The sequence below is a fragment of the Vipera berus genome, assembly GCF_964194415.1.
Source record: "Vipera berus genome assembly, chromosome: 1".
NCBI classification, from domain to species: domain Eukaryota; kingdom Metazoa; phylum Chordata; class Lepidosauria; order Squamata; family Viperidae; genus Vipera; species Vipera berus.
Window position 1 is genome coordinate 68272673 of NC_138202.1, and position 24214 is coordinate 68296886.

The 24214-nt window shown below is 39.2% G+C and overlaps 1 protein-coding gene across 1 annotated transcript in view; it reads left to right on the top strand.

Moving 5' to 3' along the window:
• Window positions 1–22535, top strand: part of MGA (MAX dimerization protein MGA) — a 66389-nt gene extending 43854 nt beyond the window's left edge. Inside the window, exons 18-25 of the mRNA XM_081341770.1 lie at window positions 2225–4206; window positions 6881–7005; window positions 12008–12056; window positions 13099–13281; window positions 14451–14562; window positions 15557–15802; window positions 16436–16612; window positions 18755–22535. Coding sequence (XP_081197896.1) covers window positions 2225–4206; window positions 6881–7005; window positions 12008–12056; window positions 13099–13281; window positions 14451–14562; window positions 15557–15802; window positions 16436–16612; window positions 18755–19995 — 4115 coding nt within the window. The 3' untranslated portion in view covers window positions 19996–22535. The remainder of the gene's footprint in view (window positions 1–2224; window positions 4207–6880; window positions 7006–12007; window positions 12057–13098; window positions 13282–14450; window positions 14563–15556; window positions 15803–16435; window positions 16613–18754) is intronic.
• Window positions 22536–24214: the final 1679 nt, after the last annotated feature.

Consider the following 24214-nt stretch of genomic DNA (forward strand, 5'->3'; position numbering starts at 1 on the left):
AGCAATTGTAATGGGAGGCAAAAAACCAAATAACTCCACGGCAAAATAGAGTTTCCCCTTCCTTTTTTTAAAGTTCACCTGAAAGGGAACATATTGTTCCTGCTGTGTTCGCAAATTTGATTTTCCTCAGGATTTGCTGGATTATGCCTACTATCTAGACTGGAAAATTTAGTTTTGATTAATTTACTCCTGACTTTCTGGACATGTTTTCTCCATTCAGTACTTAACGTTATTTGTTACTAGAAGGTAAATACATTCCTTTAATGTAAGTTGTATTAGTATAAAAGTAGTAACATTAACACGTTAACATAGAAACAAAAAGAAAGTTGATGTTTGTGGGGGTTTTTGTATCAGTACAATGTTCAGAAGTCATGTGATTTGAAACGATATTTTGGCAGGTTAAGTAGTCAAAATCATCCTGCAAGTTTTCAGTAATAGCTATGAACAATTTTAAAGTTATGAGAGTAAGTGATGGATACATCATCTCCAGAAAAATATTCTACTAATTGAGTCATTAACATCTAGAAGGTTGTTTTTTCCCATGCCACCCAAAAGAATATTTCCAATACATGGCCTTGCAGTTGAATGTCTCTTTTTCTCCTTGAATTGTATCATTACTTCCCAGTAACAGAATATGGTATTTCTTCTATTCCTTCAGATACTTCTATACATTGGCTTTCTAGCTTGAATATATGGAGTTATTCAAAAAGATGCCAAACCACTTTTCTTTCTTTCTTTTAAAACCATTTTCTCCATGAATACATTTTACTGACTTATCTTAACCACTTAAGTTGGTGGTTTTTCTATTTGAGCTGTGTCTGCTGTCTTTTTCAGAAGGACAGTTTTAATTTATATTAATTACTTAACAAAACTAACAAAGTATTAATTATTATAGGGATTGTAATGATGTTTTTAGGGGACGCGGTGGCTCAGTGGGTTAGGACGCTGAGCTTGTCTATCTGAAGGTTGGCAGTTTGGCGGGTCAAATCCCGAGTGCCGCGTAGCAGAGTGAGCGCCTGTTACTCGTCCCAGCTTCTGCCAACCTAGCAGTTCGAAAGCACATAAAAAATGCAAGTAGAAAAATAGGGACCCTACGGTGGGAAGGTAACAGCGTTCTGTGCGCCTTTGGCGTCTAGTCATGCTGGCCACATGACCACGGAGACGTGTTCTCGGACAAGCGCTGGCTCTTTGGCTTTGAAACGGAGATGAGCACCGGCCCCTAGAGTCGGAAACGACTAGCACGCGTGTGTGGGGGAACCTTTACCTTTACCTTTAATGATGTTTTTAATGATTTCATTATTTGGGTCAAACTTGTTGTATTATGAATGTTTCTATTTCTGTTAACTGCTGAAAGTCACAAAAATATAACTGTTTAAAAGTCTGTAATATAGTTACCTATGTTTTTGTAGCACTAAAGGTTGAATGCAAGTTCTTCAGAGATATGTTTTGTAACTAGGCAGTTTTGTCCAGTTTTGTTTGAAAAGAATTTTATCCCCTCTTAGTACTTTTGCCCACTATTAAGGATATTTGCTATAATTTAAGGCAATAGTTTCCAAACTGCACAAGGGCGCCATGCAGTAGTTTGGACTTTTTAAGGGAAATACAACAATACTGGAAATCTGTCAAAGACTCCCAAATTACTAATTCAAGGTAGTTTATTTTATTTATTCAATTTTTACAGTCTCCCAACTCAACTGTGTGACTCTGGGCATCGTACAGTTCTAAAATTTAAAAAAACAAAAAAATTAAAACAATATAAACATCCAAAAAATAAAATAAGTTCACAGTTTTGGCCTAGGGATAGCATGAAAAAATTACTGAGACACTATGGGTACCATGAACTGAGAAAGTTTGAGAATCTCTGGTTTAAGGAATTGAAACAAAAGCCTATGAGATCGCCTTCAGTTTCTGCAAAAAGCAGCTCAGGAAGGACCATTCCAAACAGTAATCTATGCAAGAACAACATCTGTTTGTGTGAATTAATTTATTTATTTATTTATTTATTTATTTGGATTTATATACCGCCCCCCTCCGAAAGGACTCGGGGCGGTGTACAGGGCAATTAAAAATGTACAAATGACCACCCAAAAAAAGTTGTGGGAAGATATCTGATTAGGATTTGTTTATTTCTGCGGATTTGATATTACATTCAAAAAATGCTTATTTTGGAGGATGGAGTAAGAGTTTAGCAAGAAATAATATTTTTAAAATTTCTTTGTTACAGGCTCTGTGGTAGGATTCCGACTTCCTGGACCTTCTAAGCTTCCTGAAACATCCGCATGTCAAGCTTCTGCTGTTCCATCGGTGACCTCCACTACTACAACTTCAATTCTGTCTACATCTCCTTCAGTTTTGTCTGAATTCTCAACTGCAGAGAACGCTTCTGTTTTGTCTGGGACATCAAACGCCACCACTGCAGCATTATCACAGACTCCTACCACTGAATCCTCTTTAATGCTCTCCGTGTCCTCTAATGCTCTATCTTTATCCCCTTCTACCGAAACATCTTCTCTTTTGTCCATGACCTCTATAACTGACATTCCTTTGTTGCCCACAACCTCTTCTACTACACTTGTACCTTCTACAGTTGCAATGTCATCATCCCTACCCTATTCTACGCCTGTTTCCCCTACCAATAAATCCCCTTCAGTTTTCACAGTGTCACCTAATGGTACTAATTCTCTCTTGCCTATGCCTCCTCCTGGTGTACTTATGTCTTCTATCGAGGGAACTTCTGCTGCTTTGGAATCTCCTGTCCCAAGTTGGACATTACAGGACATTAGAACTACAGCTGTGCATTCTGCTTCAGAAACTCAAGCAACACCTGTTAATTCTTCAGGTTCTGTGTCCCCAGTTGGTACTTCGACTCTGAGAATTTCTCCTTCTGGAATAAAAAACAATTCCGATCAAACAGGTTCTCAGTCTAAAATAAGATGTAACGCCAGTGGGCTACCAAGCAATATAAATAATCTAATATCTCTACAGTCAGGCAGTTTTGCTTTGCTTCAGTTTCCAGGGCAGAAGGAGGATTCCAGTTCCATCGCAAAGAAAGTTGCATCTCTTGAGATTAAAATTTCACATAAGAAAAATGAGGTCAGTGCCAATACGTTAGGGGAAGATTCAGTAAGTTCACAAACAGCAGAAATTACTGACTCAGAAATTAGTAAATTAAAAGAAAATGAACTACTATTGCAAAATCCAGACTTGCATTCTGAAGAAATAACATGTAACAGAAATATATCAGAAATCATTGAAAAGGATGCTGAAATTTTGAAGAAGTTACCCAGTTTTTCTCTCGTGTTACAGACTAATATAAAATCAGACCACTCCTATACCAGTGAGAAGCAGAAACGTAGGATTAAGAAACGTGGGATTAATGTGGCACTGATTAAGAAAAAAAATCAAGACAAAGATGCTGAACACCCCCTAGATAAAGTTTCATATTCTAATGAAAAATGTAATGAACTTGTAGTTCTTGCCCATAATACGTTACAAGAAAGATCAGTGCAAACTCCAATTACTGAATCAAAAAAAGCTGAACAAAAACAATTAGATACAAAAGCAGGATTGATTATCGAACAGACCTGGTGGAAACCAGGGAAACCAACTCAGCAGAACCCTCTCCTAAATGATACTGAAAAGCTGCAAACAAAGACTAAACCTTCTCTAGGTCCATGGAAAAATGAAGATCCAAAATTGCCAAAACAGAACATGAAGGAAAAGTGTGACTTTGTGGCTAAAGAAAAAGTAAGTGAGAAGGCTAAGAATGCTGGAAAAAATAAAAATAATACCTTAGAAAATGAATACCTGGATAGTGCTCCTGAAGATCTGTATGAAAAAAGTACTGATTTTCAAAGTAACTGTAACTATTCTAGCTATGAAAAAAGTATTAAAGATATACAGGAAGATAATCAGAATAAGAAAGATGAGCACAAAACTAGTAAAACTTGCGGCAAAATATCCAGACCATCCTTAGTTGTACAAAACAAAATCAGTGTGGATGCTGACGAACTTACAGATAAATTAACAAAATCCAAAAAACAAAATACATGGAAAACCAAGTGTCACAGAAAAAATTCCTCACCTCTTATTGATATTACCCAGGATGATACAGAAAAAGATGAAAAAACAGAAGAATCTGCCAATGAGATGGTTGATGAAGCATTTGGATATCAAACTGAGGATATAATAAATGTTGAAATATTGGTAAGTATAAAACTAATCTGATAGCTATCTAATTAACAGCTTCAATCAAAATGATGATATTTGAAAAGCTTATATTGCTGTTAAAAGCAGATTTGGTTTCAGATACTACAGTATTTCCACTGCCTTTCTAATAAGTCTGCAATTTACTTTTTTTGATATACTGTAATTAGAATCAGCTTCAAATTAAGATTTAAGCACCCAAAAATAGATAGCTGATTATGTATGGATGGGATGGAAATGTAATCAACCTTAATATCTTTCTCAAAGTTATTGTTAATTCCACCACCACCACCCTAGTGCATACATGTCTTGCTGAAATGCCTAAAGCTACTACTTGAATGCTATCTCAAATTGGCAGGACTGAAACCCTTTCTCTCATGACTTTGAAGCAGTGGTGGGATTCAGCTGGTTGGCACCGGTTCAGTAGAACCAGTAGCTAAATTTTCTTGAGTTCGGAGAACCGGCTGAACCCATGCTGCTTCTGCAATTCCGTTCTAGGCCTCGGAGGCCTGGAGGAGGTCTCCCAGGCCTAGAACGGCCCACTGGAAGTGCATTGATGTCACTTGCAGAAGTCCATTCTAGGCCTGGTGGAGGCCTCCCTGGCCTAGAACAGCCCGTTGGAAGTGCATTGATGTCACTTGCAGAAGTCCGTTCTAGGCCTGGTGGAGGCCTCCCTGACCTAGAATGGCCCGCTGGAAGTGCATTGATGTCACTTGCAGAAGTCCATTCTAGGCCTGGTGGAGGCCTCCCTGGCCTAGAACGGCCCGCTGGAAGTATGTTGATGTCCGTTCTAGGTCTCGGAGACCCAGGCCTGCATCCACGCGGAGAACCGGATATTAAGGTATTTGAATCCCACCACTGCTTTGAAGGATCTTTGGAACGATTGTGGATGTTTAGCTTTTGCCTCAAGTTCTTTCTACCATCATGATAGCTTCTAGAGCAGTTGCTTTCCTGAAATAGCTTCTCTAGCAAGTAAGGAGGAACCTTTTGGAGATCTGTCCATGATTGCCAGTAGGTGTAATAGAGGTAATAAGAGAAATATCTACCGAAGGATGAATGGTCTTTTATATTCCATAATGCAGCCTGCCCATCAAACAGGTAGCTAAATGTGAAAGGCTTCCCTAATATTCTAAGAGTTTTTCATAGCAGGGATGGACAGACTGTTGATTGTTCAATCATTCTAATTGGCTTTTACTAGAAATCTATCAACAGATAGGCATTGAATAGTCTCTAGAGAAGCAAAATATGTTGAATATAACATAATTCATACTAGGACTATTTGAAAGATATCCATACAATGCAAATTCATTTTTAACCTTTTTCTACATCCTGATTTAAAAGAGAGAAATCTTTGTCAGGAATCTCACATATGTACCATGTATCAAGGTGCAGCTCTCACATTACATTTCTAAAGAACACAAGATCTGAAGGAATAGAGATGAAATGAGCGAGGAGCTGAGCCGCAAAAATTCACAAGTGTCCACAGAAAGAACTGCAAATGGATGCATGTAATCAGTTCATTTGTGATTTCTCTAATCCACTTATGGATATCTAATGACTGTGAAGCTGACTATGGAATAAAGTATCCAAATGAACAATTATCATGTCCATATGAAATACAAAGGAGAGTCTTTTCATAACTCATAGTTCTCCAGCCTCAAGAGCCAACCTGAGGGCTGCCCCCCCCCCCCAAAAAAAACCTAACTTCTTTGAAAGTTGAACAGGGGTGATAGCCGGTGGCTCAGAATATTTCAATGTTAACATAAAGGAAAAGTCCTATGCCTGAAATGGAAAGAAAGTTGGATGGCAGATAGGCTAAATTTTCATTAAAAATAGTAGATACAAAGCAATTAATAATATAGCAATAGCACTTATATACTGCTCCATAGTGCTTTACAGCCCTCTGGTTTACAGAGTCAGCATATTGTCCCCAACAATCTGGGTCCTCATTTTATCGACCTTGAAAAGATGGAAGGCTGAGTCAACCTTGAGCTGGTCAGGATCGAACTCTAGACTGTGGACAGAGTTAGCCTGCAATACTGCATTCTAACCACTGTGCCACCATGGGTCTTATAGTAAATACAGTAAAATACCTATTGTGTAATTAAAATAAAGCAGCAAACTTCAGCCCCTCCATCTCATAAAACTGGATGAATTAAAGCTTTTTGTTATATTTTTAATTGCTTTTATGGGTGCTTTAGCATATTTTATATTTAACATAAAGCAATAAAACACATCAAACTTAAAGAAATCAATATAAAACTTGACTTACTGTTTCTAATTAGCTTAAGTATTTTGAACTTCATTAGTCTAGATCCATTATTCACTTTTCTTTCTTTGAAATTGTTTTTTCAACATTGTAATCTCTTGGTATGATTATTCCATCTGATAGACTGCCTATCACTAAAATACAGCATTGTAAATCCTATAATAGTTGTGTTGGTACTGTGAATGACTCTTTGTTAGATCTTCAGTTATTCAAATCTTGGCTTTTGATAGCATAGTTATTGCTATTTTTAATGACATATAGCCATAACTGTTTGGTGTACATTAGAGATTGTTGAGAATTGTGATAATTATTTAAACTGTAGATTCTTATACCAATTGTTATTAAATAGTTTACATGACTGGAACCTCTTGATAGAATTTACCATGTTTCATTACTTTGTCACAGAATGGAAGTGAATCCAGTGAAGCTGAGGAGAATGTGGATATTGAGACGGTGGAGGAATTTTCAGAAAAAGTTAATCTTGCTCGCCTGAAGGCTACGGCTGCTCATACTTTGTTGTCCAAACAGTTGTAAGCATATCCCTTTAAAAACAGGAACTATTTTATTTGTAATTCCATATTTGCCAGGCTTTTGTTGTGTAATTGTTTGTCTAAATACAGTCTTACTTATCTGAATGAGCATTAATAGTAGGGGGAAAAATTCTTCCATGTTATTTTAAAGATACATTTCAGTTTAAAAGGAAGGCTTGAAGCTTATTTAATGCATGGAGTAAATTTTATATTTAATTTCCACATGCAACCAAAAATATCATTTCTGCAAGTAACATTAAAAAGAATAAAAATAAACAAAATGCAACTCTAAGTTGACTGACGGACTGCCTGACTGGACTTACCCGGACAAATGGTTTATTTATCTTACTCCAGCACAGACTTATTTGCGCTCAGGGGTGCCCCCCTCTCCTGGGCGCAACCTGCCTTCCTTTCCATCGTTCCTCTTGATGACGGGCCCAATTATTGGGACCCCGAGAGATGGCTGGGCAGGGACAGAGCCTCTTTCGCAAATTTAACAAGAGGTCCCTGGCGTGTTTTTTAGCGAAATATTTTGTGGGGTTAGGGAGGGGGGTGGGTTTACAGGTTCGGTTGGAAACTGGGGGGTTCCACCAACCGTTTCTCAGACCAGGTCGGGGATTGATCGCGCTGTGGTGGGGGTTGGGCTGGGGGCCTATGGGGCCCCGGAGCGGGGTGTGGGATTGGCTATTCCCACGGCGGTAGGGAATGGCCGCAGGTGTATGAACAGAGGGCCATATCAATATTCGGGAGCGCGTCCCCGCTGTCTCCAAGCGGTGAGGCGCTCCGACCCTCTGGTTTCGGCCCGTAGTACCGGGAGCAAGGATGAGCAGCCACCTGAGCTCAGGCTCGTGTATTTTAATGCCAGGTCCGTAATGAATAAGGCTCCTCTCATTCGTGAGCTGATTGAGGAGGAGCACGCACACCTGGCTTGCATTACGGAGACCTGGTTGGGCCCAGAGGGCGGGGTCCCCCTGGTTGATCTTTGCCCATCAGGCTTCTGGGTGCTGCACCAGCCTCGGGCTCAGGGTAGGGGCGGTGGAGTGGCAGTAGTTGTGAGGGAGACCTTATGTCCGCGGGAGGCCACCATAGTCCAGATAGTCGGGTGTGAGTCCCTCCTCCTGAGATGTGACCCTAGAGCTCAGTTGGGCTTGCTGCTGGTGTACTTTTCGCCTAGTCGTGTAGCAGCAGCCCTGCCTGAGCTTCTCGATATCCTTTCAGGGTTGGTGGTTGAGTTCCCCAAACTTATAGTTTTGGGTGACTTCAACCTACCATCCCTGGGAGGATCATCTGAGTTAGCTTGGGAGTTCATGGCTTCCATGACGGCCATGGACCTGATGCAGGTTATTCAGGGCCCAACTCATGGGGGGGGGGTCATACGCTCGATTTGGTTTTTCTATCCGGACGGTGGTTAGATGATCTTGGGGGGGGGTTCCCCAATTATTACACCCCTGTCATGGACCGATCATCATCTCCTGCGGTTGGTCTTCCGTTTTGCCACTCCCCGTCGTGGGGTTGCTGAGCCAATGAGATGGTTCCGTCCTAGGCGCCTGATGGACCCTGAGCGGTTCCAGGCGGCGCTTGGGCCCCCACCTGTCTCCTTTGCCCACAACTCGATCGATGCCCTAGTGGAAGCCTGGGAAAAGGCGGCCACAGAGGCACTCGACCAAGTTGTACCCATGCGGCCCTTGACCCGGTGCAGATCCCAATGGGCTCCATGGTTCTCCATGGAGCTCTGGGAGATGAAGCGTCGGAGACGGGGCCTAGAGAGCTGTTGGAGATCTAGCCGATCCGAATCCGACCGGTTATGACTAAGGTCGTTTACGAGAACTTATCTCGCGGCGATGAGGGTGGCAAGGTCTAACCACTTTGCCACCCTCATCGCGTCCGCAGATAATCACCCAGCCGCCCTGTTTAGAGTAACTCGCTCTCTCCTTGATCGGGAGGTGAGGGAGGAACCCTTGCAGGGTCGAGCCGAGGAGTTTAGTCGATTTCTGTCGGACAAAATCGCTCGGATCCGGACCGGCCTGGACTCCGACTGGGCAGTGTCTGACGATGAGGATACGGGCAGCCTTGTCGATGTTATCTGGGAGGAGTTCGATCCTGTGACTCCTGAAGAAGTGGACAAGATCATGGGGAAGCTGAGCTCCACCACGTGTTTGTTGGACCCGTGTCCCTCCTGGCTGACTTATGCGGCTTGGGATGGGACACGAGGCTGGCTCCAGGCAGTGATTACTGCCTCTTTGAGTGAGGGTAGCTTTCCCGCCGCCTTGAAGAAGGCGGTGGTGAGACCCCTCCTCAAGAAGCCTGCCTTGGACCCAGCAATATTAAACAACTTTCGTCCGGTCTCCAACCTTCGCTTTCTGGCGAAGGTTGTTGAGAGAGTGGTGGCGCAACAGCTCCCTTTGTTCTTGGATGAAGCTGACTATCTAGACCCGTACCAATCGGGTTTCAGGCCCGGGTACAGCACGGAGACGGCATTGGTCGCGCTGGTGAATGATCTCTGGCGGGCTCGGGACAGGGGTTGCTCCTCTGTCCTAGTCCTTTTAGACCTCTCAGCGGCTTTTGATACCATCGACCATGGTATCTTGCTGCGACGTCTCAGGGGGTTGGGAGTGGGAGGCACAGTTCTCCAGTGGTTCTCCTCCTACCTTCTGGGACGTTCGTAGTCGGTGTTGGCAGGGGGGCAGAGGTCGACCTTGAGGCCTCTCATTTGTGGAGTCCCTCAGGGATCGGTCCTCTCGCCTCTCCTGTTCAACATCTACATGAAGCCGCTGGGCGAGATCATTCGTGGTTTTGGAGTTGGGTATCATCAGTATGCTGATGATACCCAGCTTTTTCTTTCGACCCCAAACCACCCCAGTGATGCCCTCGACGTGATGTCCCGCTGCCTGGAGGCGGTCCGGGTCTGGATGGGGAGGAACAGGCTGCGGCTCAACCCTGACAAGACTGAGTGGCTGTTCGTGCCGGCATCCCGGGAAATTCCGATTATTCCATCTCTGGCCATGGGGGGTGAGCTATTACCCCCCGTAGATAGGGCACGCAACGTGGGGGTCCTTCTAGATTCACAGCTCTCTTTGGAAGAGCATATTGGAGCTGTGACTAGGGGGGCCTTTGCCCAGGTTCGCCTGGTGCGCCAGTTGCGACCCTATCTGGACCGGGATGCCTTGCGTACAGTCACTCATGCGCTCGTGACCTCTCGTCTAGACTACTGTAATGCTCTCTACATGGGGCTGCCCTTGAAGTCCACTCGGAGGCTTCAACTGGTGCAAAATGCAGCCGCGCGAGTTGTACTGGGAGTTTCCCGATACTCCCATGTTACACCTTTGCTTGGCGAGCTGCATTGGCTGCCGGTTGCCCTCCGGGTGAAATTCAAGGTGTTGGTAATGACTTACAAAGCCCTACATGGCATGGGTCCGGATTACCTACGGCAACACCTGCGGCCGGCGTCAACTTCCCTCCGTCCAGTGCGCTCCCACAGAGAGGGCCTCCTCAGGGTGCCTCCGATCAAAGAATGCCGATTGGTGGCCCCCAGGGGGAGGGCATTCTCTGTGGGCGCGCCAGACCTGTGGAACCGCTTGCCGGTTGAGCTCCGGATGGCCCCCGACCTTCGCTCCTTCCGGCGCAATCTAAAAACGTATTTATTTGGGCAATTGACCTGGTCTGATGGGTTTGGGTTGGGGTTTTAAACATGTTCTTAATTATTGTGTTAAATTTTAAATTTGGGCATTATATTTAATTGTATTTTAACTTTTATATTCTGTTTTTATATTTATTGCCCTGTACACCGCCCTGAGTCCTTCGGGAGAAGGGCGGTATAAAAATATAATAAATAAAATAAAATAAAATAAATAAGTGCAGGAAACAATGTAAACTATTTAAAATTTTTGAGAGCTTCAAAGATGGATTTAAATCTTAAAATACAGGATGTTTTTTTCCCTGGAGATGAAACAATAATATGGTAAAAGGAAAGACTTCTTATGAAGGACCGTCCATTGACAGGATATCAAACTGAGAGTGTCTGCCTAACTAAATTATTTTAGGGGAATGCGTTTAGGGAAGGTCTTTTAAAATGAGGGTCTAAGTAAGTTTCATATGTGAGAAAATTTATTTTAGGAACTTTGCCTCCAAATAATTTAGAACTTTTAAAGTTATACTCCAACACTTCAAACTGAGTTTGGAAACAGATTGTTTCCCAGGACAATTTCTGAATCACTAGCATCTGATTACACTGACCAGTATCAGCTAGTAGTTCAGTATTTTTATTTTTGGAGTGGCTAAAATTTCTGAAAAGAAATATAATAATCTGTCCTGGTGATTACTAGAGAATAGATATTAGGCTAATATTGTCCAGAATCAACAGGAAGTAACATATTGAAAACTGAAATAAGATGCTCTTAATCTCCAGTAAACTAATTGATTCAAAAACACCTCAAAGTGCACATCTCTTCTATCAGAGGTGTGCACTTGATCACAACTGAAGATTGATCACAACTGAAGTGGGTAGATTTTTTTTGCCATTTAAAAGTCACATCTGGATTATTAGGTGAAAGAAAAATATAAAAATATATGTAATCTAGGTAGCGATGATAACATCAAATGACTTCTTTCAGCACTTTAAAGTACTTGACCTAAAGCATGGGAAATAAACTGGAAACACTTTTGTTATTAGGAAGTAGAACATAAGTCACTCAGCACCACTTTCTGATTCTAGGAGCAGAATCATGGCAAGAGTGCTCTTAATTCTGAAAGCCGATCCTGAAAAATATAACTGCAGTAGAGGAATAACTCAGCCAGGCTCATTTTCATCTTTTGCTCCAGCCTTTCATTCTGCCTCAGGCTTATTTTTGTGATGGGATAAACTGCTTTTGGCATTTTAAAAATGATTGGGTTTACTATATTTTCAAAGTTTATTTTCTATTGTTATGTTTTGTATTTTTCATTTAGTTTCAGGTAATGGCAGAATATAAATCCAGGAACTAAACTTGCTTATTTTCTCTATCAGGCACTTGGTACGTAACCATTCGAATAAGATGACTACCAAGCGACATAAGGTAGAGTCATGTTCATTTTTCTGGGTTTAATAGAAAAGAATATTCTCGGTGTAAAGATTAACTAATTTATTCTTAGCTATTTCTAAAGGTAGAATAACCTGAAACTAGCAGTTAACTAACTTGTATCATGCTAAGATACTTCCCATGATATTTTGTCATTATCTGTGTATATTTTTCTGCTGATAATCATGTGGGAATATAACATCATCAATTTTTCTTCCTAAATGTATAAGGGAAGGCTGAATAAAAGTAGTCTTTGATTTATGACTGTAACTGGCCCTGGAATTTCAGTTGTAAGTCATGACGGATGTAAAGTGGTCAGCATGCGACTGCTAGATTATAAAACCCTTTTTGTGGTGGGTTATTAAGCAAACACTGCAGCTGTTAAGTGGACCCATTGTTTGCTATGGAGCAGTTTTAGCCAAAAACCATAAGTAAATTCCTGGTATCTGGCAAAAATATAAATTGTGGTCACATGATCATGTAATGCCACAACAGCCATAAATATGGACTGGTTGTAGAGTGCCCGGAATGCAGTCATGTGACCACACTGGGTGTGGTTTTTGGAAAGTTGTAAATCTCTTTTGCAAAGTTCATGGTAATTTTACGTGGTCGCTAAGCAACTGATCATAAGTCGAAGTTTACTTATATGTGCTTTAAGTGACATAACAGAAAGCTTGTGAGATAATTTAGGAGATGATTCACAGTTGTGATTGTTACAAAACAGACTCTGGCAGTCTCAGTTCACAGACCCAGCTCAGCTCATGCAGGTTTTCCATCCAGCTCACTATAGAGGAACAGTAAGCATTCCCCAAAGACCTCTCTTCCCCCTCTCCTCCCCCCATAAGTGTCCTCAGGAATAAGTCTTGTTTCCAGTCAGTTGCCGCTTTTAAGATAACCCCAGTTTTCATGATCCAGAAAGAATTCTTTAAGCCTGATGGCTGCAGCGTGCATTTGTGCCACGTGTTGTTTAATTATAAGTATCACAGTTTTACCGTACTGTATTTTAAACTGTTCACAAGAGCAATTTGTCTTTTCATAGCAATCTGAGTTTTCCAGTAACAAGCTAAAGAATGAAGAGCAGGCCTTTGCTAACTATCGGCAAACACATACAGCAAATGAACGTCGCCGTCGAAAAGAAATGAGGGGACTCTTTGAAAAATTGAAAGCAACATTAGGACTGCAGGCTTTTCCAAAGGTTTCCAAATGCTTCATCTTAAAACAAGTTAGTATTTTATGTTTCATGTTGCCATATCAAAGGAAAAAAAACTGGACAGAATTGATTTTAAATATAAAAAAGATGAAAAATATTGTGTAACATTAGTAGTAGACTTATTTACTACTATGCAAGCTTTCTTTCTTATTTGTTTACTTAAATTTATTGGCCGCCCAATTCGAGTGAAATAATAGTATATTTCAAGCCATTTTCAACATAGGCTTATTCCTGGTGATATTATGGACATATCTCTAACTTTTATGGAAACAGTGCATTGTCTTCTTCCAATATGTTTTTTTTTTAAATTTCCCAATCTAGTTTGCAATACTGGTATTCCTTGTTGGACTGCCATCCAAGTGCTAACTAGGATTCAGTTCTGCTTTATATTTTGAGATCAGCTTAGATTGACTAAATGTTAGCAGCTTAGTAAGCTAATTGGAAATTGGAACCTAAGCAACCTGTTTCTAATTCCAGTGTTACTTTTTAAAAATAATACTTTTTAGTTGTCTGGATTTTTTCTGATTTATTTTTTTTTGAAACTTCCTTGCAAATATCTTGAAGTGCCTAATGTCTAGTGTAATGAAAAGAAAGACTAGGGGTGACATGATAGTCGTGTTCCAATATTTAAGGGACTGCCACAAAGAAGAGGAGGTCAAACTATTCTTCAAAACACCTGAAGGCAAGACAAGAAACAATGGTTGGAAACTAATGAAGGAGAGAAGCAATCTAGAACTAAGGAGAAATTTCCTGACAGCGAAATTAAGCAAATTAATTAGTGGAACGACTTGCCTCTGGAGGCTGTGGGTGTTCCCACACTGGAGGCTTTTAAAAATAGATTGGACAACTACCGTATTTGACTAAAATGGTAAAGGGTTTCCTGCCTGAGCAGGGGGTTGGACTATAAGGCCTCCAAGGTCCCTTCCAACTCTGTTATCCTGTTATATAACTCATGAACTAAAATTGGAGATTTTTCCAAGTTTAACTGATCAGTTGCTTCCTCATTGTATTTTTTGCTAAAACAAAACCTGTATAATTGCCCCCTTTTGTGCTAGCATATGACTTGGAGCGTATTTTGCTTAATTTTAATTCCCTTCAAAAAAATTCAAATAATTTACTGAGATGAAGCCATTGCTGTTCAGATATATTCTGCTGGAAATTAAAAATACTTTGTTTTTCAGGCCTTGGAAGAGATCCAGGGTCTGACAGATCAAGCAGACAAACTCACAGGACAAAAGAACTCGTTGTTGCACACACAGGATACCTTGGTTCGTAAAGTATCTGCACTTTCAGGTGAGATGTCAGAGAGAGATACTACAACTGAAGTATAGTTGTCAAATATATGAATGGTCCTAAAATAGAAGCTGGAAGCTGCTACAGAGGGGAAGATGGGAAAACCTTCAAGGAATTATGAACTGAATCTACGATCATAAAACATAATGAAATGATTTTTCCATACAGGTTATCCTCAATTTACAACCACAATTGACTCTTAAAAATTCTGTTACAAAACAGTACAGTTGTTAATTGAATGTTGTCGAACTTTATGACCTTTCTCACCATTCTTGTTAAGTGAACCACTGCAGATATTAAGTTAATAACATGGTTGTTAAGTGAATCTGGCTTCCCCATTGGTTTTGCTTATGAGAAGGTCGCAAAAAGTGATCACGTGACCCTGGAACACGGCAACTGTCACAAATACATGCCAGTTGCGAAGCTTCTAAATTTTGATCATGTGACCGTGGGGATGCTACAACAGTCCTAAGTGTGAAAAATGGTCCTAAGTCCCTTTTTCAATGTTGGAACTTTGAAGGGTCACTGAACGTTTGTAATGATCACTAAATGTTCGTAACCACTAAATGGTTGTAAACTGAGGATTACCTGTATAATGCAGTAATATTATGTAACTGAGAGCCAGTTTGATATATTGGTTAAGATCTAAGAAACCAGGAGACCCTGAGTTCTGAGTCTGCCTTAGATATGAAAGCCAGCTGAGTGTCCTTGGGCCAGTTACTCTCTCTCAGTCCAGGTCACCTCATAGGGTTGTTGTTGTTGTGGGGAAAGTAGGAGACAGGAATAGTAGGTTCACACCCTTATATATAGAAAGGCAGGATTAAAAATAAAATCCAATAAGTAATCATAATTTACTCCACCAAGACCCCAAGAATGTTTATGATGGGGAAAGAAAGACTAAAAACAATTGCATTTGGGCTAGCATATAATTTCCCTTGCAAGTTTAGACTTTTGTAAGTATGTTAGTTATGAAACCTACTACTTTCACCTCTAGGAAAGACACAAGAAGTAGTCTTGAAGAAGTTAGAATACATTTATGCCAAGCAGAAAGCAGTAGCGGTTCTAAAAGGGAAGCAGAGTGAACAAACCGATCCTACGAAGATGATTGAAACCACAGAGACGGCTAGTCCTTTGGTGGAAAACGATCCTACTTCTGTCCTTGAAGAGGTGAAGCCAGTGGTCTTATCCAACCAACGTACAAAACCATTGATACTTTCCAGGAAAGGAAACCATGTCACAGGTAAGCTAAAGAAACATAGGGATAATTGATGTAGACAAAATTAAGTTTTTCACCGTAAGATATTTTTGAACGTAGTGCGTCTCATGTCTAAAATGCATTGCTCTGTTACATAATCACAACCTTGGTATTAAAAAAGAAAACTTGCAATGGCATTTCTCGGCATCCCCATGGTCACAGGAGCGTGATTTCTGACATTGCCCAATAGGCAAAGTCAATGGGAAGCCAGCAGGAAATTGGAAATTGCAGTCATGTGAAGTCATCACTTATCGATAGCAATTGGAACTGTCATCACTAGGTAGCATGGTCAAGGGACATCACACTTTATAACTGCCACTTAGCAATAGTAATCCCAATTACAGGACTACCTGCAATTTATTTATCAGCATAGTAAGATAATAAATTAACACAGCATCCACTGTGGTGTATGAAATACTATAGTGGTACTGCAAAGTTGCTTTAAAGTTTTTTTTATTGCTTTTGATGTTTAAAATTTTAAGTGTGCTCTGAAATGTGTTTTTATAGAAAAACAGTAGTAGTTTATGGGAATAAACGTAAAGGGAATGCCAAGATAAATAGAATTCCTTGTTATTTGTGTACGTATCCCAGCATTTCTTTATCATGGCTTTCTTACAGGAGACCTACCTCCTTCTATAACATTAACCAATGCCAACCTTTTAGTGACTACAAATGGCCAGGTTCTGGCATTCAGGAGCTCATTGGTGCCAAGACAGGTTACTGCCCTGCCTTCTACACTTCTACCAGCCGAAGTAAAATCAGAAGCTGAGGGCAATGATGAAAAAGAGCAGTCAGGTAAGATGAGAAAACAACTTAAAAAAATAAGTTGAACCTAGCCTTGGTTCTGGCACGAAGCTTTCTAAATTGTCCATGTCCACAAAGTGGAAATTTTTATCACTTGTCTCATCTATAGGTAGTCCTCATAAAAAATAGAAGATGCAGAGATAAAAAAATAGAAAGAAAAAAAGAGACAAAAAATAAGGATACGTCAAAATAAAATAATTATATAAAGGGATGATTTCCCCCTTCGTATAAGTATAAACAATTTTAGAATTTATCACATCTTAAAATACAACAGATGTTCTCCTCCCATATTCTAACTCTTACCTATAAATAAATCCTTAAAGCTTAAATCCTGATCAACACAATTCCATTAAGGGTTACCAAAGATAACAACAGATCTATTTAACCTTAATCAAATAAACCAACTTTATATTTCTTCCTTTTTCTTTTAACAGTCTTGATCTTTAGTCCCATCAATACTGTCCTAGAATTTGGTTTCTTTGTGTGTGTGTGTGTGTGTGTGTGTGTGTGTGTGTTTGTGTGTGTGTGTGTGTGTTTTGTCCTTCTCACAGAATTCTTCAAAGTTTTAACAAGCCTCTTGTAAAACCAACATAGGAAAATTACCCAACTCGCTATTTCAGTTTATTCTCTTTATATCTCTTAAGACATTAGCTAGTTTTTGTTTTGTTTTTGTGGAAGGAGGGGGGAGTTGTATGTCCAGTGAAACATCTTTTCCTATATCATTCTTGTAGACTGTTATTTTTAAATCCACTTTCAGATCAGTCTCAATCTCTTCCGGTAAGGAAAGAATGACAACTAAAACGTTACTCTTTCCCTTTGAAAACAGGCATTTTCAAACTTGCCTAGCAAAATATCAATCAGTGTTTTCTCTGGGCAAAAGCTTCTTCCTCCTTGATTTACTTTTCTGACATTGAGTGAGAGATCATTACTTTTCCATGCTGAGGCAGTCCATGTTGTGAAACAGTCGATCGCTGCTAGCTCTTCTGCTGCTAAAACTATGACAGGCTGTGCTGCAATGCATAACTGCCGTTCAACAGTCAGTTTTGGACTAAGGACTTGCAGCTTGATGGCAAAGGTCTCTTTCATTCCAAAATGAATGTGTGCGCCTGTCTCTATAATTTTTATTCTTCTGGGAGACTAGCAGACTCAGGAAAAAAATCTCTCTTGTTTTTGCTAATAGGATAACTGAAAGGCTGTCAAAGCAATTATCATGTTCAACCTTTACCTACCATAATTAAGATGGAGTAGCTGTGAATTCCATGCTTCTCCCTTCCTTCCTTTGGGCTGAGGTCCCTCTTTTGCAACAGTCCTTTTTCCTCTTCTGTTTTCCCAGTGTTTGTTTGGCATTTCATCACATGGACATTCCAGGTTTGGAGACCAACTTTGTCATTTTCTATGGACTTTTGATACACTATGATTTTTTATTACTTCGTGGACTTTATTCTCTGGAACTCTGGAATACACTTCTATTCTTCTAATTATTCCTCTTAGGCCAGATAGTTCACATGATTATCAACAGCCTTATAGCATTTGAATAAGCAAGGCAGAAGAAAACCACCACTGCTTCTCTGCATCAGCCTTTTATTACATGCATTCTGTGGGTCACAGTAGCACTCTGATGGGTGCTTTGAATTAGTTGATTTACATAACTTTGGAGGGCTTGTAGAATGTTTCTATCTGTTCCTTTAGTTGGACCTGCTAGCCCTAAGAACTGCCAGTGCCATCAATGGCAGGGAAACCATCAGTCACTAATCTCATGGGAAATGCTGCTGTTATTGCTGGTAAACCAAATGGGGACCAATATTACTCAAGATTTGTATCTTTGTGATAGCCCACCTCTTGGAATTCACCCACTTGTATTTTGTTTTATACAAACAGAATCAATCTCTCTCTCTCTCTCTCTCTCTCTCTCTCTCTCTCTCTCTCTCTCTCTCTCTCTCTCTCTCTCTCTCTCTCTCACACACACACACACACACACACACACACACACACACACACTACATGCTTGGGGAGACAGTGCGGAGGGGGGGAAAATCTGTTGAAGAGGTTAGTGACTTTAGTTTGGAGACAGACTAGAATGATTGGAATAATATTGGAATCCTTCAATCAGTAATCTGATTTTGTTTTCTTCAGCCCTAGCAGAAAATGAAGATTCATTCTTGATGCCAAGAATCGTGAATGTGACATCACTAGCTACTGAAGAAGAAACTTATTTAAATCTGGATGCAAATAAAGGACCTCATACAATGCTAACTACAGATTCCCGAGCATCTGAGCTTTCCATGCAAGTTTTACCTCAGGAAACATCCAATCATAAATGCAAAGAAAACGAAGAAGGTTCTGAAAAAGAGAGAAATGTTATTGGAACAACACAAGAACTGCTTCAGGAAAAATACAGTTTTCCACAAATACTAAATGTCTCCAGTTTAAAGGGCTTCCCAGAAACAAAGCTGTGCTTTGAAGAATTAACTGTAAGCCAGACGTGGGCCAAAGAGGGAGGAGGAGGAGGAGGAGGAGGAGGAGGAGGAGGAGGAGATTATCAAAAATCAAAGAATCCCTCATTCCAAAAACCACAGGTTAACAAAGCCAAGGACTCTGGGTCAAAAATGGAACTGCAGCAAGTTCCTTCTGTAATACATGAACCAACAGTGGATACAAGCAGTTCAATAGATATAGAGGAGAATGGTGATACAGATGAAACTCTGACCTCACTTCTGAACGAAATTGCATTCCTCAATCAGCAGCTGAGTGATGATGCTTCAGACATACCAGAACTTTCCAATCCCCTGAGTTCTAGCTTTTCTCTAGCAGATACGGAAAGTCGGCAGGAATCAAATTCAGCAAGTAGCTCTGCCTTCCAATTTAGTACAATGGGTGGGAATTTTAAGGATCTTTCTATGATTCAAGACAATGGTGATTCTATAACTCCTCTCTTACTTCACTTGGATGATGATGATTTTCCTGTTGGTAATAGAAATGCTGGAGAGGTTTCATCAGAACCTGATGCTTTAAAAATCATGCTAGGCTCCGAAATAAAGGACAGAAATTCCAACCTGTTAAAAATCAACGGAAGTGGAAAAAACAAGGAATCCTCAGCAAAGACAAGAAGTGTTTCACCTCCCATTCTTCATATGAAAACTAATTTAGAAGCTGGCACATCTGACATGTCATGGAGGCCTATGCCCAAATTGGCACCACTGGGATTAAAAACTGCTAATCACTCATTAGATTCTGAAGGACAAAGTACTAAAGTGATGCCTGCACTGGCACCTGTTGCTCCAAAAGAGAAGAAATTGGCACAGTCGGCAATTAATCCAAATCAGGATTCAACAGCAACAAACACAAAATCAACTGCAGTGACAAAATCAAATTAATTATTGTGACTTTAACTTCAGATTTTAATATTTTCTTTCTGACTTGAAATTTAATTTAGATGTAGGATACACATATGCATTTGGCTGCTTGCATTACATTGCCATATATTGTAAAAAGTATGCATGTAATTTATGGAAACAAAATTTTGTACTAGAGGCTAAGAAGTCAAAAAATTAAGAGACTATCCAGATAGATGAATAATGCAAATGCTTCATTTATCTGTTATTTTGGTAGAACTCTTGTAAAAATATGTTGAGGCTCTTGGAACAGTTTACATGTTTGAGAGCATTCATCCTGGGAAGAAAAAAATGCAGAATTAAATTATTTTCTTCATAATGTAGTGAGAATTTTAACTGCTTTGCTTAAGCTCCAGTGGAGTTGCTCTTAAATTGGCAGGAAAGTTGTCATGGTTATTTCCTTTTTATGACATTGCCACAGAATATCTTTTTTAAAGTATTTTTAAAAAATCAGGAATGTAAGTGGTTTGTATAAATATATTATGTGTTCAGGAGCTCAGATGAAAGCATTTCAGCAACAAAGTGTTTTCTGTAATACAATGTTGCTTAATTTTGGGGTCCTCCTGTAAAGCACCTGAAGTGTGAGATTTCATAGTGTAAATGATCTATATTTTTGTATACAGATTTTTGTAAGTATGTACAATAATGACATTTTTCATCTAGGAAAAGATATTAAATGTTTCCAAATGATTGTAAATGATATATTTTTCGCTAAATGTGAAGCATTTGAATGCTTTGAAAAAGTTGTTATAGGAAACCTTAAAACCTAGGCATTTTATGTAAGTTCATTAAGAAAGGTAGTAATGCTTCTTGTTACCCCACCATAAAATGTTAAAGCTTTCTTCATTTATTAATATTTGAATATTTCCTTCTCTTATCACATGGATTGAGCTAACTGTTGAAAGTCAGTTTTCTGTATAGGTATGAAAAAACGAGGTGTGCTTATAGTGCAAAGGTTTACATGTAAGAAACAGGCACAAATCAGAATTACTTCTGAGCTTTTAAAAATATATGCAGAAAAAAGTGGCTCCTGAACTCTTTCTTTCTCAAAGGTTTTTACAGAAATAACATTGCTGTGTTCATCTGCACTGGCTATTAAATCTTCAGAGAGTTAACTGAATTACAGGTTTAGTTTTCCCTTTATCAAATGCTATTGATTTAAAAGCTTTGTAACATTGGAAAGGAAAAGTTGTCTTAAGTTCTACGCAGTGTGGATTAAACAATTTGTTGTTCTTTGAAGCTGCGCATATTCCCTTATGCTATATTTCAGCTTATTGTAAGGTTTTCTAATGTTTCTTGATTCACTGTGTTTCATTCAGTGCCTTAGGACATGAAAAGAACTTTTCATACATCACTATTTAATTAAAAACGTGACTGACCTTTTTATTTTTAAGGCTCAGACTCCAATGGAACACAAGCCTTTTAAAGTGTTTTTTTCTGGACACGCAACTGAGAATGTGGTTCCTCTGAGGAGCCTATCCCATAGACATCAGCAGATGGTGTATGAACATCGGCACTGATGGGATCCTTGTATGTAGAGCTGTAAATCAAGGCAGCTCTTATGAGTACATCAACTCCTCCTTGTTAGGATTTCTGACTGTATAAAATCCTGCACTCAGACATCTTGCTTTTTCGGGTGAAAAAGCCTGAAGGAGGCTTGTGGCAATTTGCTTACCTATATTAAATAAACATAAAACAAATTGTGCCAGCCCTTTCTTTTATGAAACTACCATTACACTAGAAATTTGACTAAAACATAACATTTTTTCATTCTTTTTTCTCATTCCTTTTTCCTAGTTTGCTTGTTTTCTGAGCTATAGTACCTGAAGAAAATCCTACCATTCCACATTTCACTTTAGAATAATTTATATCATTACAATTATGGTCATTTGGCCTCTATTATGACTATTTTAAAGATGCAGTGCATTATAATGTAAATAGGTAGTAAAGGATTTCAGGAAAACATCTATATAAATATTCAAGTGTGATACACAGAACTCTAAAATTCTGATACCCAATCATCTCTTTGAATAGTTTTCATCTGCATTTCAGTGCTCAATTCTAAAGTTTTTAAAACTAATACTAGTACATCCTATAAGACTATTCCCCGTGTATTTCAAAAGTAGCCTTGATAACAATTATGTATAATTTTTTAGGAATAATGTGAGACTGAATTTTATAAGTATTTTCTAATCTGACAATTGATTCATTTCACTTTAGCAAGCTTGTAAAATTGATTTTTAATTCATCTGTAAATGACTGAAATGTTTTTAGTAACACAATGTTAGATTATGTTTCTATTATATTTCTTCTTTTTCTGTATCTACTAAAAACTGTATTTTTATAGTTATCGAACCATAAAGCCTATCTGAATGAGAAGAGAATCTGTAATTAAAATAGTCTCTAACTAGAAAATGGTTTTGAAATATTATTTCTAGGCCAGAAACCAGAGGAGAAGCTGAGAGGATAACAGACTTTACTGAGTTTGATTGATAAAATTCTGGAATAAAATTAGCCTTTGTAAAAAAGAATATTTTGAATTTTTTTTAAAAAAATCTTAGTATTGTTATTGTGATAAAGATTGTTAATACTTTGATTTGATTTCTTAATTGAGATTTGTCTCAGTCACCTTTGGGGATACTATTCCTGTACAGAGCTTTGCTTGGAATATTCCAGAATACTTTGGAGAGCTTTGCCCATATCTTAGTCTTTAAGTAGATGCGGCTGCTTACATTTTCTGGCAGTTATTTCTTTAGTATAACAATAGCATATTGAAATAACTTCTCCAGAACCATTTCTATTATTTTTCTGTTCTCTTGGCTGTACTAAAACAGACAGACACACACACACACACACACACACACACACACACACACACAGGCACGCACACACACACACACACACCACCCCCCTTCATGGGGCTATGTGACCTAGCAATCTTTCCCAAAGTATTAGAAATGTGCAGCACAGCTTCTCCACTGGACAAACACCCCAGGCTCCTCTGTTTGGATCAACACATGGTGAACTCTTGCCCATACTGCTACATTTTTATATGAGTGTCAAGAAGCAAAAGGTTCTTGTGTAAAGTGCAGAGAATCCATGAAAATTTCAAAAGAATTCCAGCTCATACAGCACATTTTGAGACAGGTGGAATTTAGTATTATAGTGGTACCATACTTTTTGGTTCTGTACAACCTTATAATAATGATCCTGTGCCATTACATCAGGATTCCTCAATTCAAATTCAGTTCCCAGTCAGTATTAAACCTTTTGTTCACAATGGAACAAAGATAATTTTTGACTCAATTTTCCCCTATAGCAGACTTTTTATTGGCAGTGTGTAGAAAGCTTTGATATTAAATCCCTGAGCACTTTTCTGTATTTTGGGGCCATTGAATTTTGGAGGCTTTATCTCAAATCTAAATGGTTCAGATCACCTCAGACCATCTAGTATATGTAGAGAAAAATCTTCATGTTTTATACATTGGCAGTTTCTGGATAATTGGAGATTCACCTGAGTGTGGTTCACTTACTAGCCAGGACAATCGGTGTCTGGGCCATTCCTCTAAACCAGGTTGTCCAAACTGGGTTGCATACAGCTCTGGATAGCAAGTAACACTATCCCACAAGATGGCAATAAAAATATTTAAAAATAAAGTTTGTTATTTGTATACATTTATATTATAAATTTTATAGGCAGCCTGAGGCAATTCCTCCTGAATGCAGCTCAAGCAAACCAAAAGATTGGACATGCCTGCTTTAAACCCATAGTGAGTGCAAACTAAAAGTGGAGTGTTTTGGTTTCAAAACTCCCTATATAGGAGAGCGCATGATGGTCCACTTTATACAATAAGGCATTCATCGGTATTTAATTTTGCAACTATGTTTCTCTTGAGAGGAGCAATCCACCTTATAGTACATTATTGCACCAATTTTGTTGCTATCTTGGGTAAAAGCCAGGAAAATATTTTGGGCATATTAATTTGATTTGTAGCATTTGTGTCAGCCATAGATTGGCTATGTATTTAATTGAACTATTTATACCCTATCTTATTCTAAGAGTTCAAGCTATTTATTTATTTATTTATTTATTTATTTAATAATATTTCTATACCGCCCTTCTCCCGAAGGACTCAGGGCGGTGAACAGGGCAAGAATAAAAATACAGAATTACAAAAATTAAAAAAGGATTAAATACATG